The 22,672-nt window shown below is 39.7% G+C and overlaps 2 protein-coding genes and 1 long non-coding RNA gene across 4 annotated transcripts; 1 reads left to right on the top strand and 2 right to left on the bottom strand.

Annotated features, from left to right (window-relative positions):
• Nucleotides 1-343: 343 nt before the first annotated feature.
• LOC133527822 (acyl-CoA-binding domain-containing protein 6-like) lies at nucleotides 344-2,245 on the top strand. The gene is made up of 2 exons (XM_061865007.1): nucleotides 344-1,076; nucleotides 1,411-2,245. The coding sequence occupies exons 1-2, from the start codon at nucleotides 430-432 to the stop codon at nucleotides 2,168-2,170; spliced, it is 1,407 nt and encodes a 468-aa protein (XP_061720991.1). The 5' UTR covers nucleotides 344-429; the 3' UTR covers nucleotides 2,171-2,245.
• Nucleotides 2,246-2,744: 499 nt separating this feature from the next.
• LOC133527825 (uncharacterized) lies at nucleotides 2,745-6,005 on the bottom strand. The gene is made up of 2 exons (XR_009800921.1): nucleotides 4,919-6,005; nucleotides 2,745-4,609 (listed from the first exon to the last, which is right to left on the bottom strand). It is a non-coding gene; the product is annotated as an uncharacterized LOC133527825 (long non-coding RNA).
• A 3-nt stretch (nucleotides 6,006-6,008) lies between these two features.
• On the bottom strand, nucleotides 6,009-21,822 carry LOC133527815 (CCR4-NOT transcription complex subunit 11). Of its 2 annotated transcripts, none has more exons than XM_061864994.1 (10): nucleotides 21,067-21,822; nucleotides 20,901-20,992; nucleotides 19,476-19,699; nucleotides 17,531-17,691; nucleotides 16,611-16,755; nucleotides 13,193-13,306; nucleotides 10,802-10,990; nucleotides 9,938-10,077; nucleotides 8,806-8,971; nucleotides 6,009-6,289 (listed from the first exon to the last, which is right to left on the bottom strand). In XM_061864994.1, exons 1-10 carry the CDS (start codon nucleotides 21,108-21,110, stop codon nucleotides 6,161-6,163), a joined length of 1,404 nt encoding a protein of 467 aa, XP_061720978.1. In that variant the 5' UTR covers nucleotides 21,111-21,822; the 3' UTR covers nucleotides 6,009-6,160. The 2 variants fall into 2 exon arrangements, 1 of the variants encoding a protein (XP_061720978.1); XR_009800920.1 differs by having other exon boundaries at nucleotides 6,187-6,289; nucleotides 8,672-8,971.
• Between the last annotated feature and the right edge of the window lie 850 nt (nucleotides 21,823-22,672).

The raw sequence follows: 22,672 nt of genomic DNA, 5'->3' as shown, positions 1-22,672 counted from the left end.
ACACGTTTCGGTAGTTCAATTATTTATAATTTTATATAATTTATGAAAAATGTATGTGCCAATTTCTACCAGAAATTAAAAGCTTAAATAGCTTTCTCTCGTGGCGTTGCCCTTACAAAAAAATATACACACGAAAGGGTTAACTTAATATTTTTCTATGCTTGTATATAGCTACAAATGGAAGCATAATTTAATGGATTCGTTTCTGTACCTATGCATATTTTTAATTTATTCATATGAACACTGAAAACAGTTATTCGCTCTCCGGGACATTCTTATGTTGTTGCTGTAAAGCTAAAATATATTATATTATATATATATTAGGGAGTTTCATCTTACTTTACATTGCAACACAAAATTTGACAGCAAAAATTTCTCAAGACTCGCGTTGTCGGAAAAAATCCTGTTTTCGTTGGAAATGCTTATGCAATGAGCGATGCCTGTTCTGTCAACGGCCAATTGAAGAAATTCGTATTTCGTGGTAAATCCAGCAATAACGGCGATACCCGAGGTGAATACTTGGAGATAGTAATACCGGAGCTTCTGTCCGCTGGCTACTCGTTCTACACGTGGCCATCTGCGCCGCTATTGGCTTGGTATTTGTGGACACAGAGGCGGCATTTGCGCGGTCTAAGAGTTTTAGAGCTAGGCTGCGGAACAGGGTTGCCTGGGATATTAGCTGCCAAGTGTGGGGCCCAGGTTACGTTAACAGATAGTGTTGCACTGCCGCGATCTTTGCGGCATCTATCCGCTTGTTGCGAAGCCAACGGGTTAGTTCCCGGGCGTGACGTACAGATACTCGGGCTCGCTTGGGGTCTGTTCCTAGCCGACGTACACTCGCTCCGCCCTGTGGACCTGCTCCTAGCGTCCGATTGTTTCTACGAGCCGTCACAATTTGAAGAAGTCCTGTCCACTGTAGCTTATCTCTTGGACGGTACTGACGCTAGATTTTTGTGTGCTTACCAGGAACGCAGCGCGGACTGGTCCATTGAAGCTCTGCTCAAGAAGTGGGGGCTGAAGGGTGCATTGCTCGACCTCGACTCGCTTAGTGAGAGCTCCGGTGTGGACTACAGGGCGCTGATCGGCGACAGGTCTTTGCATTTGCTTGAGGTGGTCTCTGCATAGGTTATGGCCAGCACAGCACGCGCCGCGCGTCTTTATGTCGGTAACTTACCATGGACGGTAGGCCATCGTCAGCTGAGAGAATACTTTGCTCAATTTGGGCCCGTTCAGACTGCCAGAGTCATCTTTGACCGCTCAACTGGTTTGAGCAAGGGCTACGGCTTCATTGAGTTTGCGAGCCCGTCCGGGGCGGCTGATGCCACTAACAAACAACATCACAGTTTAGAAGGCCTCACCTTAACTGTTCAAGTTCAGAATAGCCAGTAAACCTCTGTAGATAGTTATTAGAATGGCAGAAGCACTCAATTATCCTGATTCAGACTTCTCTGATGATGACCAGTCACCACTAGACATATCTTTCAATACGGCAGCAGATCATGTCCGGAAATTAACCTCAAAGCTTGGTAACAACCAGCTTTTAGAGCTCTATGGTTTATACAAACAGGGTACTGAGGGGGTATGCAATACACCCAAGCCTGGTTGGTTAGACGGACGCGGCCGCAGGAAATGGGAGGCATGGAGGGCTCTCGGAGACATGCCCTCTACTGAAGCAAAAGAAAAGTACATCGCATTAGTCCAGAAATTTGATCCTGAATGTTCAGACTTAATTGACACCAAGACTAAAGAAGCTTGGGTTACAGTATCATCACTCCGGTATTCTCCAGAGCCTGAATTAAAAGAAAATGAACTGTCCCTGCTTGAAGCAGCTCGAGAGAACTGTGCGGAGCGTGTTACAGAGCTACTATCACAAAACCCGGAGCTCAAGCATGAAAGAAGTGAAGATGGCATGACAGCGTTACATTGGGCTGCCGATCGAGATGCCACAAAAGCTTTAGAAGCCGCTTTGAATGCCGGCTGTTTCATTGATGCAGTAGATGACGGCGGACAAACCGCCTTACATTACGCTGCATTTTGCGGGCATCTCAACTCTACTATCCTGTTGGTTGAGGCCGGAGCTACCCTAGTAAAGGATAGCGAGGACTGTACTCCATTGGACTTGGCGACTGATGATGAAGTGAGGAAGGTTCTGCAAGGTGCTAAGTCTTAATGGCATTTATATTTAGTGTTGCCAGTTTTAGTTTATACAATGGGTAGTGTAATAAACTTATTATGATTATGAAAATGTTCTTTAATTTTTTGATTAGTTAGAATAAACAAAGAATATAAACATCATCTTCCTCGCGATGGTACGGCATTTTGCCACGGCCCATGGGAGCCTGAGGTCCGCTTGGCAATTAATCCTAAGAATTGGCGTAGGCACTAGTTTTTACGAAAGCAACTGCCATCTGCCCTTCCAACCCAGAGGGTAAACTAGGCCTTATTGGAACTAGTCCGGTTTCCTCACGATGTTTTCCTTCACCAAGAAGCGACTAGTAAATATCAAATGATATTTCGTACACAAGTTCCGAAAAACTCATTGGTACCAGCCGGAGTTTTAACCTGCAACCTCCGTATTACAAATCGCATGCACTTACCGCTAAGCCACCAGCGCTACAATACAAACAAACATCATATAACAATTGATGATTGATTGATGAAATCATTAATGAAATCACTACTGTTTATTATATCTGGATCTCTGAGATTTTGAAAGGAATTTCAACAGTAATGAAAAACCACAGTTTAATTTAAGTTTTTATTTTATAAATCACTATGTAAGAAAGCTAAGCTAATCCCTGCTAAAGAAAGGTCATGACAATGTTACAACATGTAACCATATCCTATTAGGCGGGCACACACAGCGAGCGAGCGAGCACGTACGGGCGAGGCGTGCGTTTTCCTCGCCCGAGCGCGCCGCCTCGGCCGAGGCACGTCTACACTGGCCGGTCTGTGCGTGAGGAAATTGCCTCGCGCGTATGCTCGCTCTGTGTGCTTTCTTTAATTTCCAAAAGGGCCCCAAATTTATGCGCCCAAGGACCCCAGCATAAAGACGGCCCTGAACATGCGGGTCGATGTACGAAATTCCTTGGGGTCGTCCAGAAATCATGTGATCGTTTAGGAGGTGGGGGTAAGAAAAATATCACGAATGATCACGATGGGGGAGGGGGGATCCAAGAAGATATCACGTGTATTTCAAATGGTGAGAGTCAGAAGCGGGTGTAACTAAATAAAAACAAATGAAAAGCATACCATATTTTTGTACCTAATTTGTACTATTTAGTACCTCGTTTCAAAAAATTTGTACCTCACGGTACTTCAAGTTATCATCAAAAAACAGGTCACCCGCCATCCTGACAGTCAGAATGGCGGGTGTACTTTATTACGCTATGATCCCGTGGTTATTTATTAATTCTATAAAAGCCAAATTTTTGTACCTTTTTTATACCTTCACATTCAATTATAATATGAGCCATTTTATTTGTGGTTTCCAAGTTTTACTCATTTTATATTTTGCTTGCTATTACAATTTTGCAGGCGTTATAATTTTTCACGTTATCGATCTCATTTTGAATATATACTAAGTCTAAGGGTACCCGCATCATAATTTTATTATCACGTGATCTTGTGGTAGGGGGGAGGGGGTTGCGTTAAAATCACCAAATATCACCAAGGGGGAGGGGGGATCAAAAATAGTCAAAATATGATCACATGATTTCTGGACAACCCCCTTGTGCCAAGCGTCCTTTCTTTTGCAACTGCTAAAGTAAGACCATGATAAGTTTGCAGTGATTTTGATAGCCCAGACGGGGCAAGTGTCACAATTTCATCGAAGTTTAACGTTTACAATAACCCATGCACCGTCTGGGCAATCAAAACCGCTGCAAACTTATCTTGGATTTACTCTACCCATTGCCCACACTGTGAACTGTCCATCGGTGCACCTTATTACAAAAGGCATAAGGTCCACCGGTGGACAGTTAACCCTTTTCCAGGCCGCACCAATCTACAAGGTTTTTTCCAAAAAATCCAAATATATTCCAATTAATCCAGCTTTGATGATTCATTTGAAGACAAGTTACATTTCCAGAAAGTGTAATCTAATTTGAACCTTAAATCGAAATGCTAAAGTTGAAATTCTAATGGCGTGTATGTGGTCGATAAATCGTACTATGCCTGGAAAAGAGTTAAGTGTTGATGTTTGTACAGTATACTGTATTGGTTATTTTATTTGATTAAATATTTATTAACTAAACATTAATAATTTATTACTCTTATCTGAAGAGTTGTACACTGTATAAAAAATGAAAAATCTAATTAAAAATAGTGCTTCGAATTTGACAGCTGACATGGAAGGTAGAGGCAAGGAACAGAATCTCCATATACTAAAAAGTGTCCGACAAAAAACCATAAATAGGTGGCGCTACAATACCTAGAATACTTGAGAAAAAAGTCTAATCATAGACAGCGCACTTCACTCCGTCAATAACGCCTAGGTTCTTAGCTACTCTAGCGCTACTCTGGAGAGACTTGGAACTATTATTTATAGCTGACAGCTGAACACTTTTGCAACAGTTCTGCCTAAGGAGATTCTGTTCCTTGCCTCTACCTACCGCTACCGCTCGCTGTCGGCAGGGAGTTCATCCTCACACCTTAGAACCTAAATGGTCGCGTACTGTACGGTTCAAGAGGAATTTCCTCCCGCGGACGCTCCGGCTGTGGAATGAGCTCCCTTCCGAGGTTTTTCCGAGGGTCTACAGTATGGGGTTCTTCAAAAAAAGGAGTGTACAGGTTTTTAAAGGGTCGGCAACGCGCATGTAACACCTCTGGAGTTGCAGGCGTCCATAGGCTGCGGTGACTGCTTACCATCAGGCGGGCCGTATGCTTGTTTGCCACCGTCGTGGTATAAAAAAAAAACCTTCCATACTGGCGCCAAAAAAAAATCCTCGAGAACCGCTCATTTAATTGACGGACGACCCCTTACCCGGATTTGAACTCGGGACCTCCTATTTCATAGGCAGGGTTACTACGGATTGGGTTAGAAAGCCGTCAAAATAAAATATTAAGTAAGTAATTTATTTAAAAAATATTTAAAATTCTGTGGAATGACAATGAATTAATGAAATATGATGAAGGTTAACTTGAAGAGATCCCTTAAAGGGATAAGTTCGCCTTTGTACAAATAATGTATGTTCTTTTCTGTTTTATGTTTCTTTTTGTACAATAAAGTGTTTTACTACTACTTCTATGACATTTTTTTAGCTTCTGGGCAATTAGAAGTAGCAAATAAGGGTGTCAGAAATTACACAAAATTGAACCTAATCACTTTGAAATAAAGTTCACAAGTTAAGATCCGTGGGTCTTCGGTTAGCAGCTTCAACGTCACTTTTTAACGAAATGCCAAAATTTCATTACGATTTAACCTTGTAAGGCCCAATGTACATTACAATGTACATATTCGTTGCAAGCTAATTAGAACCTTTCGTGTACCAAATAAAGTAGCATTTCTTTTGTTACATTGCTTTTTAAAACAACTAAATTCAATCAAATTTACTTATAGATCAAGGTTCAAATAATAAATAGGATTTTTTTAATGAGCCTTACGACGATGCAACAAGACTTGAATTAAAAATAAGAACATTTTATATGTGTCGGCGGCCGATCGTAAGATCAGGCAGATCGTGAAATTTTTAGGCATATCGTGAATCGTGAAAATCCCTAAGTCTCCTATTTCTGGACAGTTTGTTCATCGCCCCATCGGGCATCTGAACCAACCTAACGAACATATCCCACCTATTGGTTTAATGTAACTACTGTCAAAACAAGAACATTACGATCTGCCTGATTTTACGATCGGCGTCCGACATATGCACCGCCTTACGAGGTTAACTGAACGCAGCAACCGTTGCACGTTGGTCAAGTTAGGTTAACTGCACGCAGCAACCTAAGCAACTATTCACAAATTAAATTGTACAAGAGCGTAACTAGCCAGTGAAAAATGGGGGGGGGGGGGGGGGGCAAGGCGACATAGCCGGAGGCTTAGGGGGGGCAGACGCCGTAGAGGGGCATACACTGTATGTAAAATTAGAGCGGGGGGCAGCTGCCCCTCCCTGCCTGTTCCTGCCCCATGAAATTGTATCCTAACACGTTTGCATAAGGTCTAAGTTTCCTTGGTGTCCTTATGCGCGGCGTCGCCGGAATCAAGTTGCTTTAGCAGCCGGAACAGCGCTGCCGCCTCGCGGATGCGGCTGAACTCCACGCAGAATGCTTCCACCTCGATGAACAGCTCCTGAGAAATGATTGAAGCATAATGGTAACCACATATATAATATAAAAATAATTCAGCCTATATACGTCCCACTGCTGGGCACAGGCCTCCTCTCATGTGCGAGAGGGCTCGGGCTATAGTCCCCACGCTAGCCCGATGCGGATTGGGGACTTCACATACACCTTTGAATTTCTTCGCAGATGTATTGCAGGTTTCCTCACGATGTTTTCCTTCACCGAAAAGCTAGTGGTAAATATCAAATGATATTTCGTACATAAGTTCCGAAAAACTCATTGGTACGAGCCGGGATTTGAACCCGCGACCTCCGGATTGAAAGTCGGACGTCATATCCACTCGGCCACCACTGCTTTTTTGGTAACCACAATAATCTGTAAAATAATGAAGTATGGAAGGACTGAATTATATATATCAATGATATCATACACTAAAGAAAAATACCACCAAGAAGCGTTGGTGTAGCGGTAAGAGCGTGCGACTTGCAATCCGGAGGTTGCGGGTTCAAACCCCGGCTCGCACCAATGAGTTTTTCGGAACTTATGTACGTAATATGATTTGATATTTACCAGTTACTTTTCGGTGAAGGAAAACATCGTTTTTTTTATATATATATATACTACGTCGGTGGCAAACAAGCATACGGCCTTCCTGATGGTAAGCAGTATCCGTAGCCTATGTACGCCTGCAACTCCAGGAGTTACATGCGCGTTGCCGACCCTAACCCCCTCCCACCCTCGTAGAGCTCTGGCAACCTTACTCACCGGCAGGAACACAACACTATGAGTAGTATCGTGAGGGAACCGGACTAATCCCAATAAGGCCTAGTTTACCTTCTGGGTTGGAAGGTCAATTCCTAGGTCCCTACGCCAATTCTCGGGATTAGTTGCCAAGCGGACCTCAGGCTCCCATGAGCCGTGGCAAAATGCCGGGACGACGCGAGGAACATGCACACTAAAGAAAATGACCAAATCCACCGGTGGTCGAGGCGGGAATTGAATCCGCATCTTCAGCTTACGCGGCTGGCGGCGTCCTGACCACTAGACCACCCGGCCACGGCAGTAACCGTCCCAAATTCTCTGGTGTATGCTATCTTTGAAAGGCTAGACGCCTTTGACCAACTCTAAGGGCCAGCAGTGTGTGCTTGCACATTCTATACAAAAATTATTCATAAATTTGAAATCGAGGTGGATTGTCAAAGAAAACTTTGTAGCCACAGTAAATTTACTGCCATCTTTCGACGCATGATTAAAACTTTTAAAACGCCATTTCACTTTGATCCTTATCCTTTCACTGATATGTGTTTAATTTGTTGAATATCCAAAAGTGGCGTATAAGCGACTGCAGGAACACGCACACCAGTCGTACCAGTCATTTCTGCATGTACCGGTCACGTATAGCTATATTTTGTATTGTATTAAACTATATGACAGTCGACTCACCTTAACGTTAATAATCTTATTCCGTATAAGCGACTGTAGAAACACACACCAGTCGTACCAGTCATTTCTCCATGTACCGGTCGCGTATAGCTATATTTTGTATTGTATGGAACTATATGACAGTCGACTCACCTTTACGTTAATAATCTTATTCCTTATAAGCGACTGCAGGAACACGCACACCAGTCGTACCAGTCATTTCTGCATGTACCGGCCGCGTACAGCTACTCGTATATTTTGTATTGTATGGAACTATATGACAGTCGACTCACCTTAACGTTAATAATCTTATTCCTTATAAGCGACTGCAGGAACACGCACACCAGTCGTACCAGTCGGTTCTGCATGTACCGGTCGCGTACAGATATATTTTGTATTGTATGGAACTATATGACAGTCAACTCACCTTAACGTTAATAATCTTATTCCGTATAAGCGACTGCAGGAACACGCACAGTAGTCGTACCAGTCGCTTCTGCATGTACCGGTCGCGTATAGCTATATTTTGTATTGTATTAAACTATATGACAGTCGACTCACCTTAACGTTAATAATCTTATTCCGTATAAGCGATTGTAGAAACACACACCAGTCGTACCAGTCATTTCTCCATGTACCGGTCGCGTATAGCTATATTTTGTATTGTATGGAACTATATGACAGTCGACTCACCTTAACGTTAATAATCTTATTCCTTATAAGCGACTGCAGGAACACGCACACCAGTCGTACCAGTCATTTCTGCACGTACCGGCCGCGTACAGCTACTCGTATATTTTGTATTGTATGGAACTATATGACAGTCGACTCACCTTAACGTTAATAATCTTATTCCTTATAAGCGACTGCAGGAACACGCACACCAGTCGTACCAGTCGGTTCTGCATGTACCGGTCGCGTATAGCTATATTTTGTATTGTATGAAACTATATGACAGTCGACTCACCTTAACGTTAATAATCTTATTCCGTATAAGCGACTGCAGAAACACGCATACCAGTCGTACCAGTCGGTTCTGCATGTACCGGTCGCGTATAGCTATATTTTGTATTGTATGAAACTATATGACAGTCGACTCACCTTAACGTTAATAATCTTATTCCGTATAAGCGACTGCAGAAACACGCATACCAGTCGTACCAGTCGGTTCTGCATGTACCGGTCGCGTATAGTCTCACACGTTGATATGCAGTTGCTTATGTAGAGGTGCACGAATTCGACCGGTAAGTCTACTGATGTTGTTAATCTGCGAAATATAGTTAGAAATTGCTGTTATATATTATATTATAGTACAAGTACATTACAAAACAAAATAGGAAATTCGCACATGTATCGTACAACGTTTTACAGTACATAAGGCCCTTTAAATTTTCGACAGAGTTACGTAATGTGCTAATTATCGCACTAGTTCGGTAACTATGTCGAAACTTCGGTCGTGAAATTAAAAAATTTCTCGCCACTCGTTGCAAATTTCCAACTTTTCGGTAATTTGGTAATTTTCAATTTGATCATTTAATTTTTCTATTTTTTTTTATTGTTGACATTATTGGCTTTATGATTACCCTGTTTTTTGTTTGTTGCTTATTATTATTATTTGGTATACAATAACCAAGGTTTTTGTGAATTTGTGCTATTTTTAAGTGAATATAACATGTAATTTTCAATTAGAAATAAATATAGCTAATCGAATCGAAACGGTCAGCTTCATTTTTTTTAACTATAGCCTTCGCGTAAATTTGACAACAATCTTATAAAACAAAAGAAATTCCCATATATTATTTGTATTTTGATTTGCGTTTTCTATCAAACGATTGTCGCCTTGACTAGGCCCCCAGGGCATCGCTACAATCGTACAAAGAGCGAATAGTAATAATTATTATCTATTAACAACTTCCATTGAATGCAGAGACATCTCCATGTTAACTAGTACACTGAAGTACTCGGTAATCTGCGGCGAGTGGATCACCTTCAAGGCGGAGATGGCCACCATGGGTTTGTTTTATAGAGGAGTCTGGCAGTGGTTCATCGGTGGCATCTAGTATATTACCTATTGACAACTTCCATTGAATGCAGAGACATCTCCATGTTAACTAGCACACTGAAGTACTCGGTGATCTGCGGCGAGTGAATCAGCTTCAGGACGGAGATGGCCAACATGGGTTTGTTTTATAGAGGAGTCTGGCAGTGGTTCATTGGTGGCATAGTATATTACCTATTGACAACTTCCATTGAATGCAGAGACATCTCCATGTTGACGAGAACACTGAAGTACTCGGTGATCTGCTGCGAGTGGATCAGCTTCAGCAGGACGGAGATGGCCACCATGGGGTTGTTTTCCACTAGCTCTGGTAACTGGGGATAATATGAATGATTTATTGGTACACAATAGGTTTTAACTAGTACCAAAACAAGAGCCTTCTTTTATGTAAAACAAATACTTGTGCCAGAAGGCTCCGCTCTTCCTAGGTTTACCATCATTATCTTAAGTCTTAAGCTTAATATAAGATAAGGTAAGATTGGTATTTTAAATAGGTACGTAAATTTTAAACTAAATTAAAGTGTGTGTGTCTGTGTGTGTGTATATGCGTGTGTTTTTTTATAGAGGTAGAAAATACATTTGCGTATCGTCAGGACTAAGCCCGGTATGTCGGACTCAGTTCAATACCGACTAAAAAACCTCCTCTTTCTCCGGCCTCTGCTTCCGCCACGGAAACCGCCGTGTGTGTGCGTGAGTGCGCGTGCTCGCGTGCGTTCGTGTGTGTGTGTGTGTGTGTGTGTGTGTGTGTGTGTGTGTGTGTGTGTGTGCGCGCGCGTGCGTGCGTGTGTTTGTGTGTGTGTGCGTGTGTGTTGTGTGTGTGTTTGTGTGCGTGTGTGTGTCAGCGTGTGATATCTGTTTTGTTTTTAACTTTTTAATTTAATTGCAAGATGGATTCAATCTTTTATTTTGAGGCAAATTGATATTAGAGATGTTATGCGCGTGCAACAGAGATAGCAACAGGCGGGTCAATGTACGAAAATCTATATGGAAAGCGTCCCTGCTTTACCTTCTTTGTGTAGTTTTGTTTCGTTTACTCACCTGGTACGGCGTGACTCCTATCTCATAAACGACGTTAGGTTCGTGGTCTAATAAGGCCAGCAGTCTTTGTTGCTGAGACACACTGAGCGCGCCGCGCAGCGCCATCTGGGTCAGCTGCTTGGCTTCAGACACGGGGCTCTCTTTGCCTTCTTCTTTCTTCTCTTCTGGCTTTTCTTTCTTTTCTTCTTGCTATAAAAATGTTACAATAATTGGTAAGGGCAACCGCCATGTGTAACCTAACCTTCGAGGACGATAATTTTATAAAGCTAATGGCTCCTCTACATGATATGATGGCCCAGCGTAGGCCAGTCCTAGGGACGCATTTATGCGTTAGAGGGAGCAAGTGATATTGCTATCTCATTTCACCGCATAGCTGCGTCCCTTGGACTGGCCTACGCTGGGCCATCGTGTAGAGGAGCCCTAAAGTCCCAACACACAATTTGCCAGAATGTCTTTAATTTTGTGCTAACCTGTAATATGACTACCTTTGTATCCTGTCTGTGGAAATCTGTAATTGGCTTCTCTGACACATATTTATGTTAACCTAGTTTTAGTTTACTTAAGCTGTTGGTTTTCCGAATAAAATAAAATAAAATAAAAATAAATGAAACGCAACTTACTAAGAGAGCTCGGAACCAATTAATCGACTTAAGATTAGGATACTGAACCGTATTTTAAAATTCGTAAAAATTATATTTAAGTAAATAAATAATAAATAAATATTATAGGACATTATTACACAAATTGACTAAGTCCCACAGTAAGCTCAATAAGGCTTGTGTTGAGGGTACTTAGACAACGATATATATAATAAATAAATATTTAAAAATACTTAAATACATAGAAAACACCCATGACTCAGGAACAGATATCCATGCTCATCACACGAATAAATGCTCTTACCAGGATTTGAACCCGGGACCATCAGCTTCGTAGGCAGGGTCGGATCACTACCCACTAGGCCAAACCGGTCGTCAAAATATTTATTTCGTGCCTTCAAAATTACAGTCAAAATTCTTATCGGCAACATGCTTAAGGTGACGTAGGTTCAGAGAGCGGGGTCCTTGAAAAATCGTACAGAGATTTTTAGATAACAACACGGTTGCCAAAAATTTAATTAGCTAACTTGGGGATTCCCTCTTTTTTTTAAAGTAGGATAGGTAGGCGTTTGACCACGATCTTACCTGATGGTACGTGATGATGCGGTCTACGTACGTGAGCGATTCGAACCCTGATTTTTTGACTTTCGCTTGATAGAATAAAATCACGAAAATAGGTCTAAAACGCACTTTAAAAATTTGTAATACTTCATGCACAAAAGCTTTACATACATAAATAAATAAATAAATAATAAATAAATAAATATTATAGGACATTATTACACAAATTGACTAAGTCCCACAGTAAGCTCAATAAGGCTTGTGTTGAGGGTACTTAGACAACGATATATATAATATATAAATACTTAAATACATAGAAAACACCCATGACTCAGGAACAAATATCCATGCTCATCACACAAATACATGCCCTTACCAGGATTTGAACCCGGGACCATCAGCTTCGTAGGCAGGGTCACTACCCACTAGGCCAAACCGGTCGTCAATACATACATCCATATAATCACGCCTATTTCCCGCCGGTACATACATCCATATAATCACGCCTATTTCCCGCCGGTACATACATCCATATAATCACGCCTATTTCCCGCCGGTACATACATCCATATAATCACGCCTATTTCCCGAAGGGGTAGGCAGAGACCACGGATTTCCACTTGCTACGATCCTGACATACCTCTTTCGCTTCCTTCACTTTCATGACATTCCTCATACACGCTCGTCGGTTTAGGGCGCTCTTGACCTGGCCTTTCTTCAGGATTTCCCCGATTTGATCAGAGAAAGTCCGCCGAGGTCTACCCCTTCCAGCTCCCTCTTCTACTTCTCCCTTATACACTTTCTTTGTTAACCTTCCTTCATTCTTTCCACGTGTCCAAACCATCTCAACATACCTTTCTCAATTTTTGTCACTACATCTTCAAAAGCTTTAAATATAAAAAAAAGTTTTAAAAATGCCCAATTTTATTTTTGGCGGAACTCAGCGATTGCTTTTTCCTTTTACAACAAATTTAAATTAAAAAACATGATATCCGCGTATCTCACTCACGCTTAGGCTCAGCGAGAGTGAGAGAAGAACACGACCCTACGGGACCTCAACATCAACAATAGGCCTTCATTTTCAGGTTTTTCTTGGAGTCTGCCCTCGGAAATATAGTCTAGTTTCCGTATGAATTTTTTCACTGCATTTGCCCTTTGTAACGTGTAAAAATTCAAAACAAAAACTGCAATTTTACGGGATGCCCCTCGGAAATGGTAAACAAATACAGACCTTAGGCTTGGGCTGGTCTTTGACCTTAGCAGGTCGCAGGCCTATCAGCCCGTCTTGGGCCGTGTCGAACATAGGTATGTGTGCGCCGCGGTTCACCAGGTTCTTCCATACTACCTGGAAATAATACAAAACTCGTAGTTCACTTCTCGAAAATAATAACTGGAGTCAAACCAAGATAACTTTGCAGCGATTTTAAACGTCAAACTTCTATAATTTTTTTTTTTAATTCATTGCACAATAAAAATCAGCACAAATGGCGGACTTAATGCCTTAAGGCATTCTCTACCAGTCAACCATAAGGCAAAACAAAAATTCTCGAATGTGGATGCAGTGAGAAATATAATTCAGAAAACATAGCATTTATAAGCAATTTGTGATAGCTATTAACAATTTTATTATGATGTTTATGATCAAAATCGCTGCGAACTTATCTTGACCTGACTCTACACGACACTATAGTTGAAATTTTATGGCGTGATTTTTTTTGGGCTCAAACCTTAAGCCACAGAATAAGTAAAGCCACGTTTTCACTTGGTGCTCTAAACAGTTCTGAGCGAACAATCGTTCGTTCGTTCGGTGAATGGAAACAGTTGTTGCCGGTTCAGTTAGTGGGATGAGATCTAGTATTATCAGACATGAATAATTAAAATGGTCGGCAACATGTAATGAACAATCATGGAGATACAGGCGTCCCTATGCTACGGCGATCTCTTGCTATCGGGCGGGTCATATGCTTGTTTGTCGCCGACGTTTAATACCAATTGAAAAGAAAAAATATCAGGTGATCAAAGTGGATATATTTTTGATTAGGTTCCTTAAAAACAGTATAAATGTCAAAAAAAAAACTGTTCACCACAAACGAAGTTGCTGCTTTCCGACTCCGCCGAACAGGAAAATAGCACCAGCAGCAAATAACACGTCGACCAGTAAATAAGCAAGCAATAAGAAAGCCTCAGATCAAATGTTTGTCGACCTCGGATTCGCCTCGGCCGACATTTACATATGTATGTGTTCTGAGACATTTCTTACTTTACTGCCCTAAGGTACCTATGTAATATAATATTAATAAATAAATATTATAGGACATTATTACACAAATTGACTAAGTCCCACAGTAAGCTCAATAAGGCTCGTGTCATAGATATAAGAAGTAAGGAGATTTGTAACGAAGCATAATTTCAATGAGTCTCGTTGTCTCCAACTGTCCCCCACCACATCACTGAGGGCGTGGCCAGACAACCAACTCACGCGCTGTGATTGGGCAAACCGCGCGGAGTAAGAAACGAGAGCGGCGACACTAGAGTGAGGAAAAGTCGATAAAGTTACAGCTATCGATATTTTATATGTTCTGAACATTACCTTATTGTTTTGACATTAAAACGTTTTGTTTTAAGTAATAATTGCCATTGTCTTAATTTATATTCCTTTACATATTTGATCTTATTTGCGAGCTATAATTTTCAAGGCAGGAGTAAGGTATATCCAGGCGCGGATACAAGATTTGGCTTAGGGGGGGGCCATTTTGAGAAAATCATATATTTTTGCACAGAAAATAAGGTAAAAAAAAATTACTCAATTTAGTAATGTGAGAGCCAGGGTTTTAGGGGGGGGCCATTGCCCCTATGGCCCCCCCCTTGTATCCGCGCCTGGGTATATCAGTCGATCCATAAGTTCTGCCACAAAGGTTAAAAATTGATAAAATGTAATACTAAGACTATAAATTTAAAAAAAATGTACCATGATTCGAAAGCTTGTTTTATGCTAATCCAGAATTTATAATTAATTAATTTGATTGTTTTTAAATTTTAGGAACGATTTTATTTACTTTTTGTTTAAATTGTTTACTTTGGGATTGTCGTTAGACGCGAGCACTCGCCTGGATTGTGCTTCACAAAAGGGAGTAAATATCAGGGTTACATTATTAAAATAGTAACATTTTTTTTATGGTAGAGGAGGCAAACGAGCAGACGGATCACCTGATGGTAAGCGATTACCGCCGCCCATGGACATGGACATGGTTTTTGAATGAACTTTCTTTATTATAGCATATGTGGCCACCAGAATCCGAATATTACATAGAGTTATGAAGAACAGCGAAAGCAAATTATGTTAAATTATATTGTTAAATAATATTTTTGCAAGCATGAACATATTTGATTATACTTAGTGCAGTTATTCGAATCGTTGCTAAGACTCTGACTAAGATATACTTATAGGTATAAACTACAATGTAATAAATAATTGTTATTAAAAAAGTTTTTTCTATGACGTACTTACTCGATATTTAATTGAAATTAATAGGTATACTACATTAGGTGAAAAGTAATTACTTCCATACATACTATATCCAGACATTTTTATCGATAACGCTCAAACATCAATTATGCACGAGCGCCACTCTGTTTCGCGGCGGCAAGTTGGCGGTCGTACCAAGAAACAGTAATGCCGTCGTGAATATCGTTAGCGGCTTAATACATTGCGCCGTTGCTTAGCACACTACAAATAGTTTTCCATTCTAAACCATCAATGTAGAATGCCTATTAAAATTGACACGCGTTTATTAGACAAAATGGTCCGACTCAGAGAAATCAGATGTCACTGGAATTATTTGTAAAAATGTGTGGTTTTATTCACTAATACGTGAAAAAAAATGTACCCACATGTGGTATGTAACTCCACCATCCTTATAGTTTTTAGATGCACTCCTATTTCGACACGAAACAACGGCATTTTAAGAAAATTTACTCGCACATTTTTCGATGACAGCTAAATTCCGACTGTCGACGGCGGACACGGTATGGCCACGATCTGGCCATGTCGCGGCGACACGCGCCACGCCTCCGTCAGATATCTAGTACTTTTTATGATCTGAGGCTCGTGTGGTGGGTTCTTAGACAACGTTTCCTCAAAATTCTATAAGCCTGCTGTTTAATTAAACGGTTCAAAATTTAAGGTGTCATTCGCCAACGTATAACCATCATCGTCCATAATATTCATCACATTAATTCATTTTAACATTTTACCCCCCCCCCCCCCGCCCTTATGCGGAAGGCAGATATTTAGTTTTACGATTAAAAAGTGATTTTGGTAATTTTTGTAAAATTAAAATTTTTTATACAGGATGAAATTCAATTTAGATTTTTTTTGAAAAATGTTTAAAATTATACGTATTCTGCAAAAGTGATTGTTTTACTGCAAATTGTATATAATATAATATATAAATATTTACAAATACTGAAAGACATAGTAAACACCCACGACACAAAAACACAAATAAATACACTTACCAGGATTTGAACCCGGGACCATCGGCTTCATAGGCGTTTACTACCCACTAGACCAGACAGGTCGTCAAAATATTGTCAGCTTCTTTAAAAACAGTTTTGTATTTAGTCAAAACACACCACATATCCTGTACCTCATCAGAGAAGGGTATCTCGTCTAACAGGAAGGCAGGTGGCGGGATGGGTCCCCTGGCCTGCAGGGTTCCGTGGAGGGGAAGATAATCCGTCGACATGAGAGCTTCGATCAGCTCCTTCATTGCTATCCGGTTTGGAGGACTACTGCAACAAAAGAACCAGCAAAAGATTTAAAAAACTTTCACCCAGGTGTGATATTTTTCGTAAAAAGCAGGGTTCGAAAGGATAATTATCAATGATAGTTATCTTGATAATTATCGTGATTTTAATGCCTGATAAATATCGGTTTGAAAATAACGTAAAATTTATAAAATCGCGCGTGATTTGGAACGTTTATAGTTGCTTTAAATAAATATAGCACCATCCATACCGGAGATAATTAATTATCGCGATAATTATCAAAGACTATAATTATCTGGATAATTTCGAGCCCTGGTAAAAAGCAATCTTTTAATGTAGCATCATTACCTGCAGCATGAAAACAACATGACATCTTACATATTTACCAAAATTGGCTGAGTTGATTTACACTATTGGTGGAATACACAAAGGTACCCACATACCTAAATAACTATATATTAAAAACATTTGTGTTGCTTCGTGTCACTTCTGTATAGGGAGCGTGCACGAACTGTAGGAGGCAGCACTGGAGCCGTCAGATTTTTGGCGCGAGGCGTAAATGTGATGCTTATTGTTCCGATGTAGCCCACAAGATGGCAGAACCTACTACGCACAAGAAAACACATGACGTGTACATGTGCGTGTTTATGGTTCCGATTCAGGCCACAAGATGGCAGACCCTCCAACGCGCACGGTCCCTATAGTATTCTATATACGTCAACCGCGTACCGCGATGTAGGAATCGACTCAGTCGTAACATCGACATCTAGCGGACGATTGGGTAAACTTAGAAACTTACCCGTCTGACAGCGGAATAAGAGCAGGAGCGGATGCCCGTGCCGTTGAGCTGATATCCGCTAATCGCTCCGCCACAAGCGACTGAAGCGGCGACAGGTCGAACTCAAGGTCTTTGGCGTTTACTTCTGTCAGTATTACTTGCTTTGCTGTCTTCTTCATAACCTGAAGTAAATAGTAAATTTTCAATGGTTTACAATTGGCACCATTGCACGGAAGGCTACAAAGATTCATTGATACTAAAACATAGTTATACAATACAAGAGGTTAGTGAATACAGAAGACTGGCAATCCCTACTTTTAAATTATTTTTAATATTCTCAAAGAGTTCATTAGATGGATGGCCGTATTGAATATAAATATGCCTAATCCTGTTGCTTTCATTATACCTTTGTGCCCGTGACAGCGGTCAGGCTAGTCCAATTTCTTTGTCTGTGTCCAATTCAAATAACAGAAGGTGTTTTCAAGTTTTAATACGCACAAAGCTAAATGCAAAAATATTAAATAGCGCCGCCTACAACTATGATGAAGCACACGGAGCATGCAGTGTTGTGTGGAAAATAGGAGAATATGAAATAGAGGTGCATTGTCAAATAAAAAAAATTTGCCACAATAAATTTACTGCCATCTTTCGACACATGATTAAAACTTTTAAAATGGCATTTGACTTTGAACCTTATTATTTCACTGATATGTGTTCTATTTGTTAAATATCATAAAGTGGCGCCATTTTACCGGGCATAACCCAAAGGTTGTGGCGCCATCGCTTGAAACGATGCCGCCATACCTTTGGCCTTTGATTTATTAGATGGCGCCAGTTTTTGATATTTAAGGATAAGAAAGGATAAGAATCCACGGGTCCACACAGAGCGAGCATACCTGCGAGGCAACTTCCACACGCACAAAACTGCCGGTGTAAACGTGCCTCGGCCGAGGCGGCGCGCTCGAGCGAGGAAAACGCCAGCGCGTCTGCACTGGACGGTTTGAGCGTGAGGAAATTGCCTCACGCGTACGCTCTCTCCGTGTGGACCCGGCTAAAGGCGTTCTAAAAGTTTTAATCATGGGTCGAAAGATGGCAGTAAGTTTACTGTGGCTACATAATTTTCTTTGACAATCCACCTCACCTCTATTTCAAATTGATTGGTGAAGATTAACAGTCTTTTATTCACCATCCTCTGACAATACAGACCTAATATTATGAAACACGTTAAAAGTGCACACAACACAGACCTTGGGAAATGTGTCAGTGTCAAAGTGGACACAATCTGTTTATACAGCACAGTGTGTCGAGCACGGATACGCAAATAATGTGTAACTTTGAACACTTAAGCGGTAAATAACAACTTTGATCATGTGTGAAGAACTGAGTACATAATATAGATCGTGTCATTCAAGAAGACGTGTGCCTTGAGTCGTACTGTCAAGTCACTAAAGGTTAGATTTGACAAATCTGCGCGTCATTGTGGATGACACGACCTATATGTGAGATAGGAAACTTAGAATCGATTGGAAATTAAAGCCATTTTTGATCTAAACTAAACGAAATGTAAGAGATATGATTTTTTTTACCATTTGATTATTAAAGTGAAATTGGGTAAGACTCGTAAGGTAACACTTGTTGATTCCGTAGTTTTCTTCTTGCTCTAGTGTTCATCTTACCTTAGTTGCTAGATTTTTAATTATTATGAAAAAAAAAACAGTGAAAAACAAATAATACAGCTACTATACCACCACCAGGCGCAGAACAGTGCTATCTGATTTGGATGCACGTTTTTTTCTTAGACTTTACCTCTCTATTACAATCAATTCTCTTTGATTCATACTAACAGGGCAAGTTAAATAAAAGCTTGCAAAATATGGCAAAAACATAAATTTCTTAATTTTTTTAATTAATGCCACCCAAAAGAGAATTGAAGGTGCTGTTATATGATACAGTTCCAATTACTTACATCTCTGACATTACCGCTAGTGAAGCCATGTAGTTGTCCAACAAACAACCTCTCCTGCGGCGTGAGCGGCGTCAGGCCAGGCTTCGACTCCAGCAAATGCAGGTACAGTGGGCTGAACGGACTGTCCACTTTGTATATGTCGTGTAGGAGGGCTAGGGCGACCACACGCTGGCCGGGCAGAGACAGGTCCCCGCCAGTGATGAGGGATGATAAGAGGAGACATACTGGAAAAAGTCCTTGTCAACCCTTTAGTGGTCCATAGTTAAAAAAATACATGATTTAAGCTTCGGGCGGTTTTCCACAACTCACCTACTTTGCCTTTTTAAAGTGCAAAAAATTCTGAATAAGAAAAAAATATGTAAAGAATGTTATAAGGTGGTCATTTTTGCCATAAACAATATCTAAGGTGCCTTTTAAATTGTTAACCATGCCACATAAGAGCTATGACGAATGGATTTGTGGAAACCAATTGATTATCTAAATAAAGGGTGTATAATCCAGCCCTGATAAAGGTAGTAGGAGAGTGGAAGGCCTTTGTACCACACAATTATTTTCTATCTGATGCAATCAATATTTATTTTTCGTATAATAAAATGTTTACTTACTTAGGGTTGGTTTCCCTCAACTTTGATGGCATTTTAAAAGACTAAGATTTAATAATTAATAGAATCAGGCGTTACTTTGCGGAAATCCATGCTATTTAAAGCAAGTAATATTATTATATTTATTTGTGTATTTATTTATTGCGGTGGGAGGGTGGGAACATTAATTGCATGTAAAAATACGCAAGTAAGTATAACGGGTTAACACTGATTGACTAACACGTTATTTTCTCGCAGATTAGCAAAGTAATATTTCTTGCTTTAATTAGACTAAGATTTGATTGCACCAAACCTTCTATCACCATTATAGTTCATGTTATGTTAACGCGCAGATTTGTCAAAACTAACCTTTAATAACATGACAATACGAGTCAAGGCACACCTTATTGTGAATGAAAAAAAATTTAAAATGTTTATTAGGGTTTCAAAATTCAAAATGTTTATTGCATATCACATTACACATTATTAGGTGGTCCTTATAAGCAGGTGGGTTTATATGTCACACCCTGCAAAGGCACAGCAATATACTTAAAACTAACATGCATGTAGGAAACTTTCTTTGATCAATCATTATGGAAATAGACGAGGTGCTAATCGACATTTTTCATATTAGCGTATAAGCACCATAGAAATTACTTTATATATAGTTAAAGCACTAAGGGCCACTTGCACCATCCCATTAACCCGGGGTTAACCAGTTAAACTGTTAACCCAGCGTGAAATTGTACTGGTAACCATGGTAACTCCAGGTTTAACCGGTTAACCTCGGGTTAGTGATTGGTGCAAATGGCCCTAAAAGTAATTGTTAATCTAGAATACTTACAATTAAAGTGCTCTGTTTTTGGAAAGCGCTTTTGTACTTGAGCACATATTGAGTCCAAGCTCTGTTGATCCACTGTTTGTTCCGAAAATAAACTGCAACCAAAAAATGTAATTCGTCAGAAAACGAAGTTTACGTTTTTAACAAGGTTAGGAAATTTTAAACTCACTCTAAAATGTATTTGCTATTCTCATTTATTAGCTGCTGCGTCATTATTATGGACTTAATATAATACTTAAACTATTTATTATCTAGTAAAAGTTACAATCTATAAAATCTGTAACAATAAACATTTCTATCGTGCAACAGAATTATAGTATTTTTAAAGAAATGTTTCGCTTCTTACTAAAATATTACGATAAATTAATCGTTTAATATTAAACTCATCCACAATAACATAAGGTTGATTATAGCTTAGACGTAAACAGCAAAACTGTTTCTATTGAGTTCTTTTCGCTTGCATGTATTAAAACACTACAAATGTCAACAAGACAAGGGGGTGGGGTGAGAATGACATCGTCTAAACTACCATAGTGATGCGCTAAGTCTCGATTATGTATCTTAAAATTTTAAAGGTATCAATGATAAAAAAATAAAAATAAAAAACATACTTTGTAAGGCATAGTAAAAAAGAAAGTTGTTAATAACAATCACTACAAGCTTTATATTACGAAAGGTGGAGATAGACTTAATTCCACACTCCATACTTTATATATTATTAATTATGCTAAGTGTCTTCTTTAATTAAGTACCTGCTTATGAGGTTACTGTACAAATCAAAATAAGCGTTGTTTTTAAAATATCAAAATATATGTTAAAATAAACCATTCGATATGTGACTTAAAGACCTATTGCTAATTTCTTATATGGTTGCAGTTCAGCAAAATTGTGTCAATGTCGCAACCATGACAATAGACTTTTTTCATCTCTGGATATTAACATAATAGAAAAGAATAAAAAAATCCAAAAAAAACAAACGAAAGCCCCTTAGCCATGGCTTATAAATTGAGTAAATTTATTTTCCATATAGCCAATATCCAGATGGCGAAGCTGTCTTCTACTATCATCTTAACGTTATAGAGTTATAGGATAACTAGGCTTTTTGCGATATCTCAAAAATGAATAGGAAGTATTACTGCAATGTTCTGCCGCCAGAAATAGCACTATCACATCACTTAAACCATAGAGTAACTTATACATACAAAGCCTGTGAACAGTGAAACGCGAAAATCGAAATTTCGTTATCTGGCCTCTTTATCGTTCGAATACGCAAAAGTAATAGAGAGGCAGAATAACGAAGTGTTTCATGGTAAGTCCTCAAAATGTGGTAGTGGCGCCATCTACGCAGAGTTTTGCGTAATATCCCCTAATAACCGATCATGTTCGCTATAGTTTTTGGTTTTAAGAAACTGGGGGCCTACCGCGAAAACCGAAAATCGCAAATTGCGGGGATTTTTCTCTTTTATTCTCACTAAGACGTAATTAGAATGACAGAGAAAAATGCCCGCAATTGACGAACTTCGATTTTCGCGGTTATAGCCCTGAATTGTTTATTGCAGAGTGTGCACTGTGCAGTGATTAATTTGCAAAAATAAGTCACAAGACTTGAAAGATTATTTCTCAGGATATAGAAGTATACGAATTTCGCAATAACAAAAATTGCATATTTTGTAGAAATAAAACTTTTTTCGGTAGGTATGTTTTTTGATATACAGCATTATTAACAACACTGCAAGGTTAATAATGTAAGATAACTAAAAACTCTTGACAAATCC

Source organism: Cydia pomonella, chromosome 18 (genome assembly GCF_033807575.1).
Source record: "Cydia pomonella isolate Wapato2018A chromosome 18, ilCydPomo1, whole genome shotgun sequence".
Lineage (NCBI taxonomy): Eukaryota > Metazoa > Arthropoda > Insecta > Lepidoptera > Tortricidae > Cydia > Cydia pomonella.
This window is presented reverse-complemented; position numbering and strand designations above follow the sequence as displayed.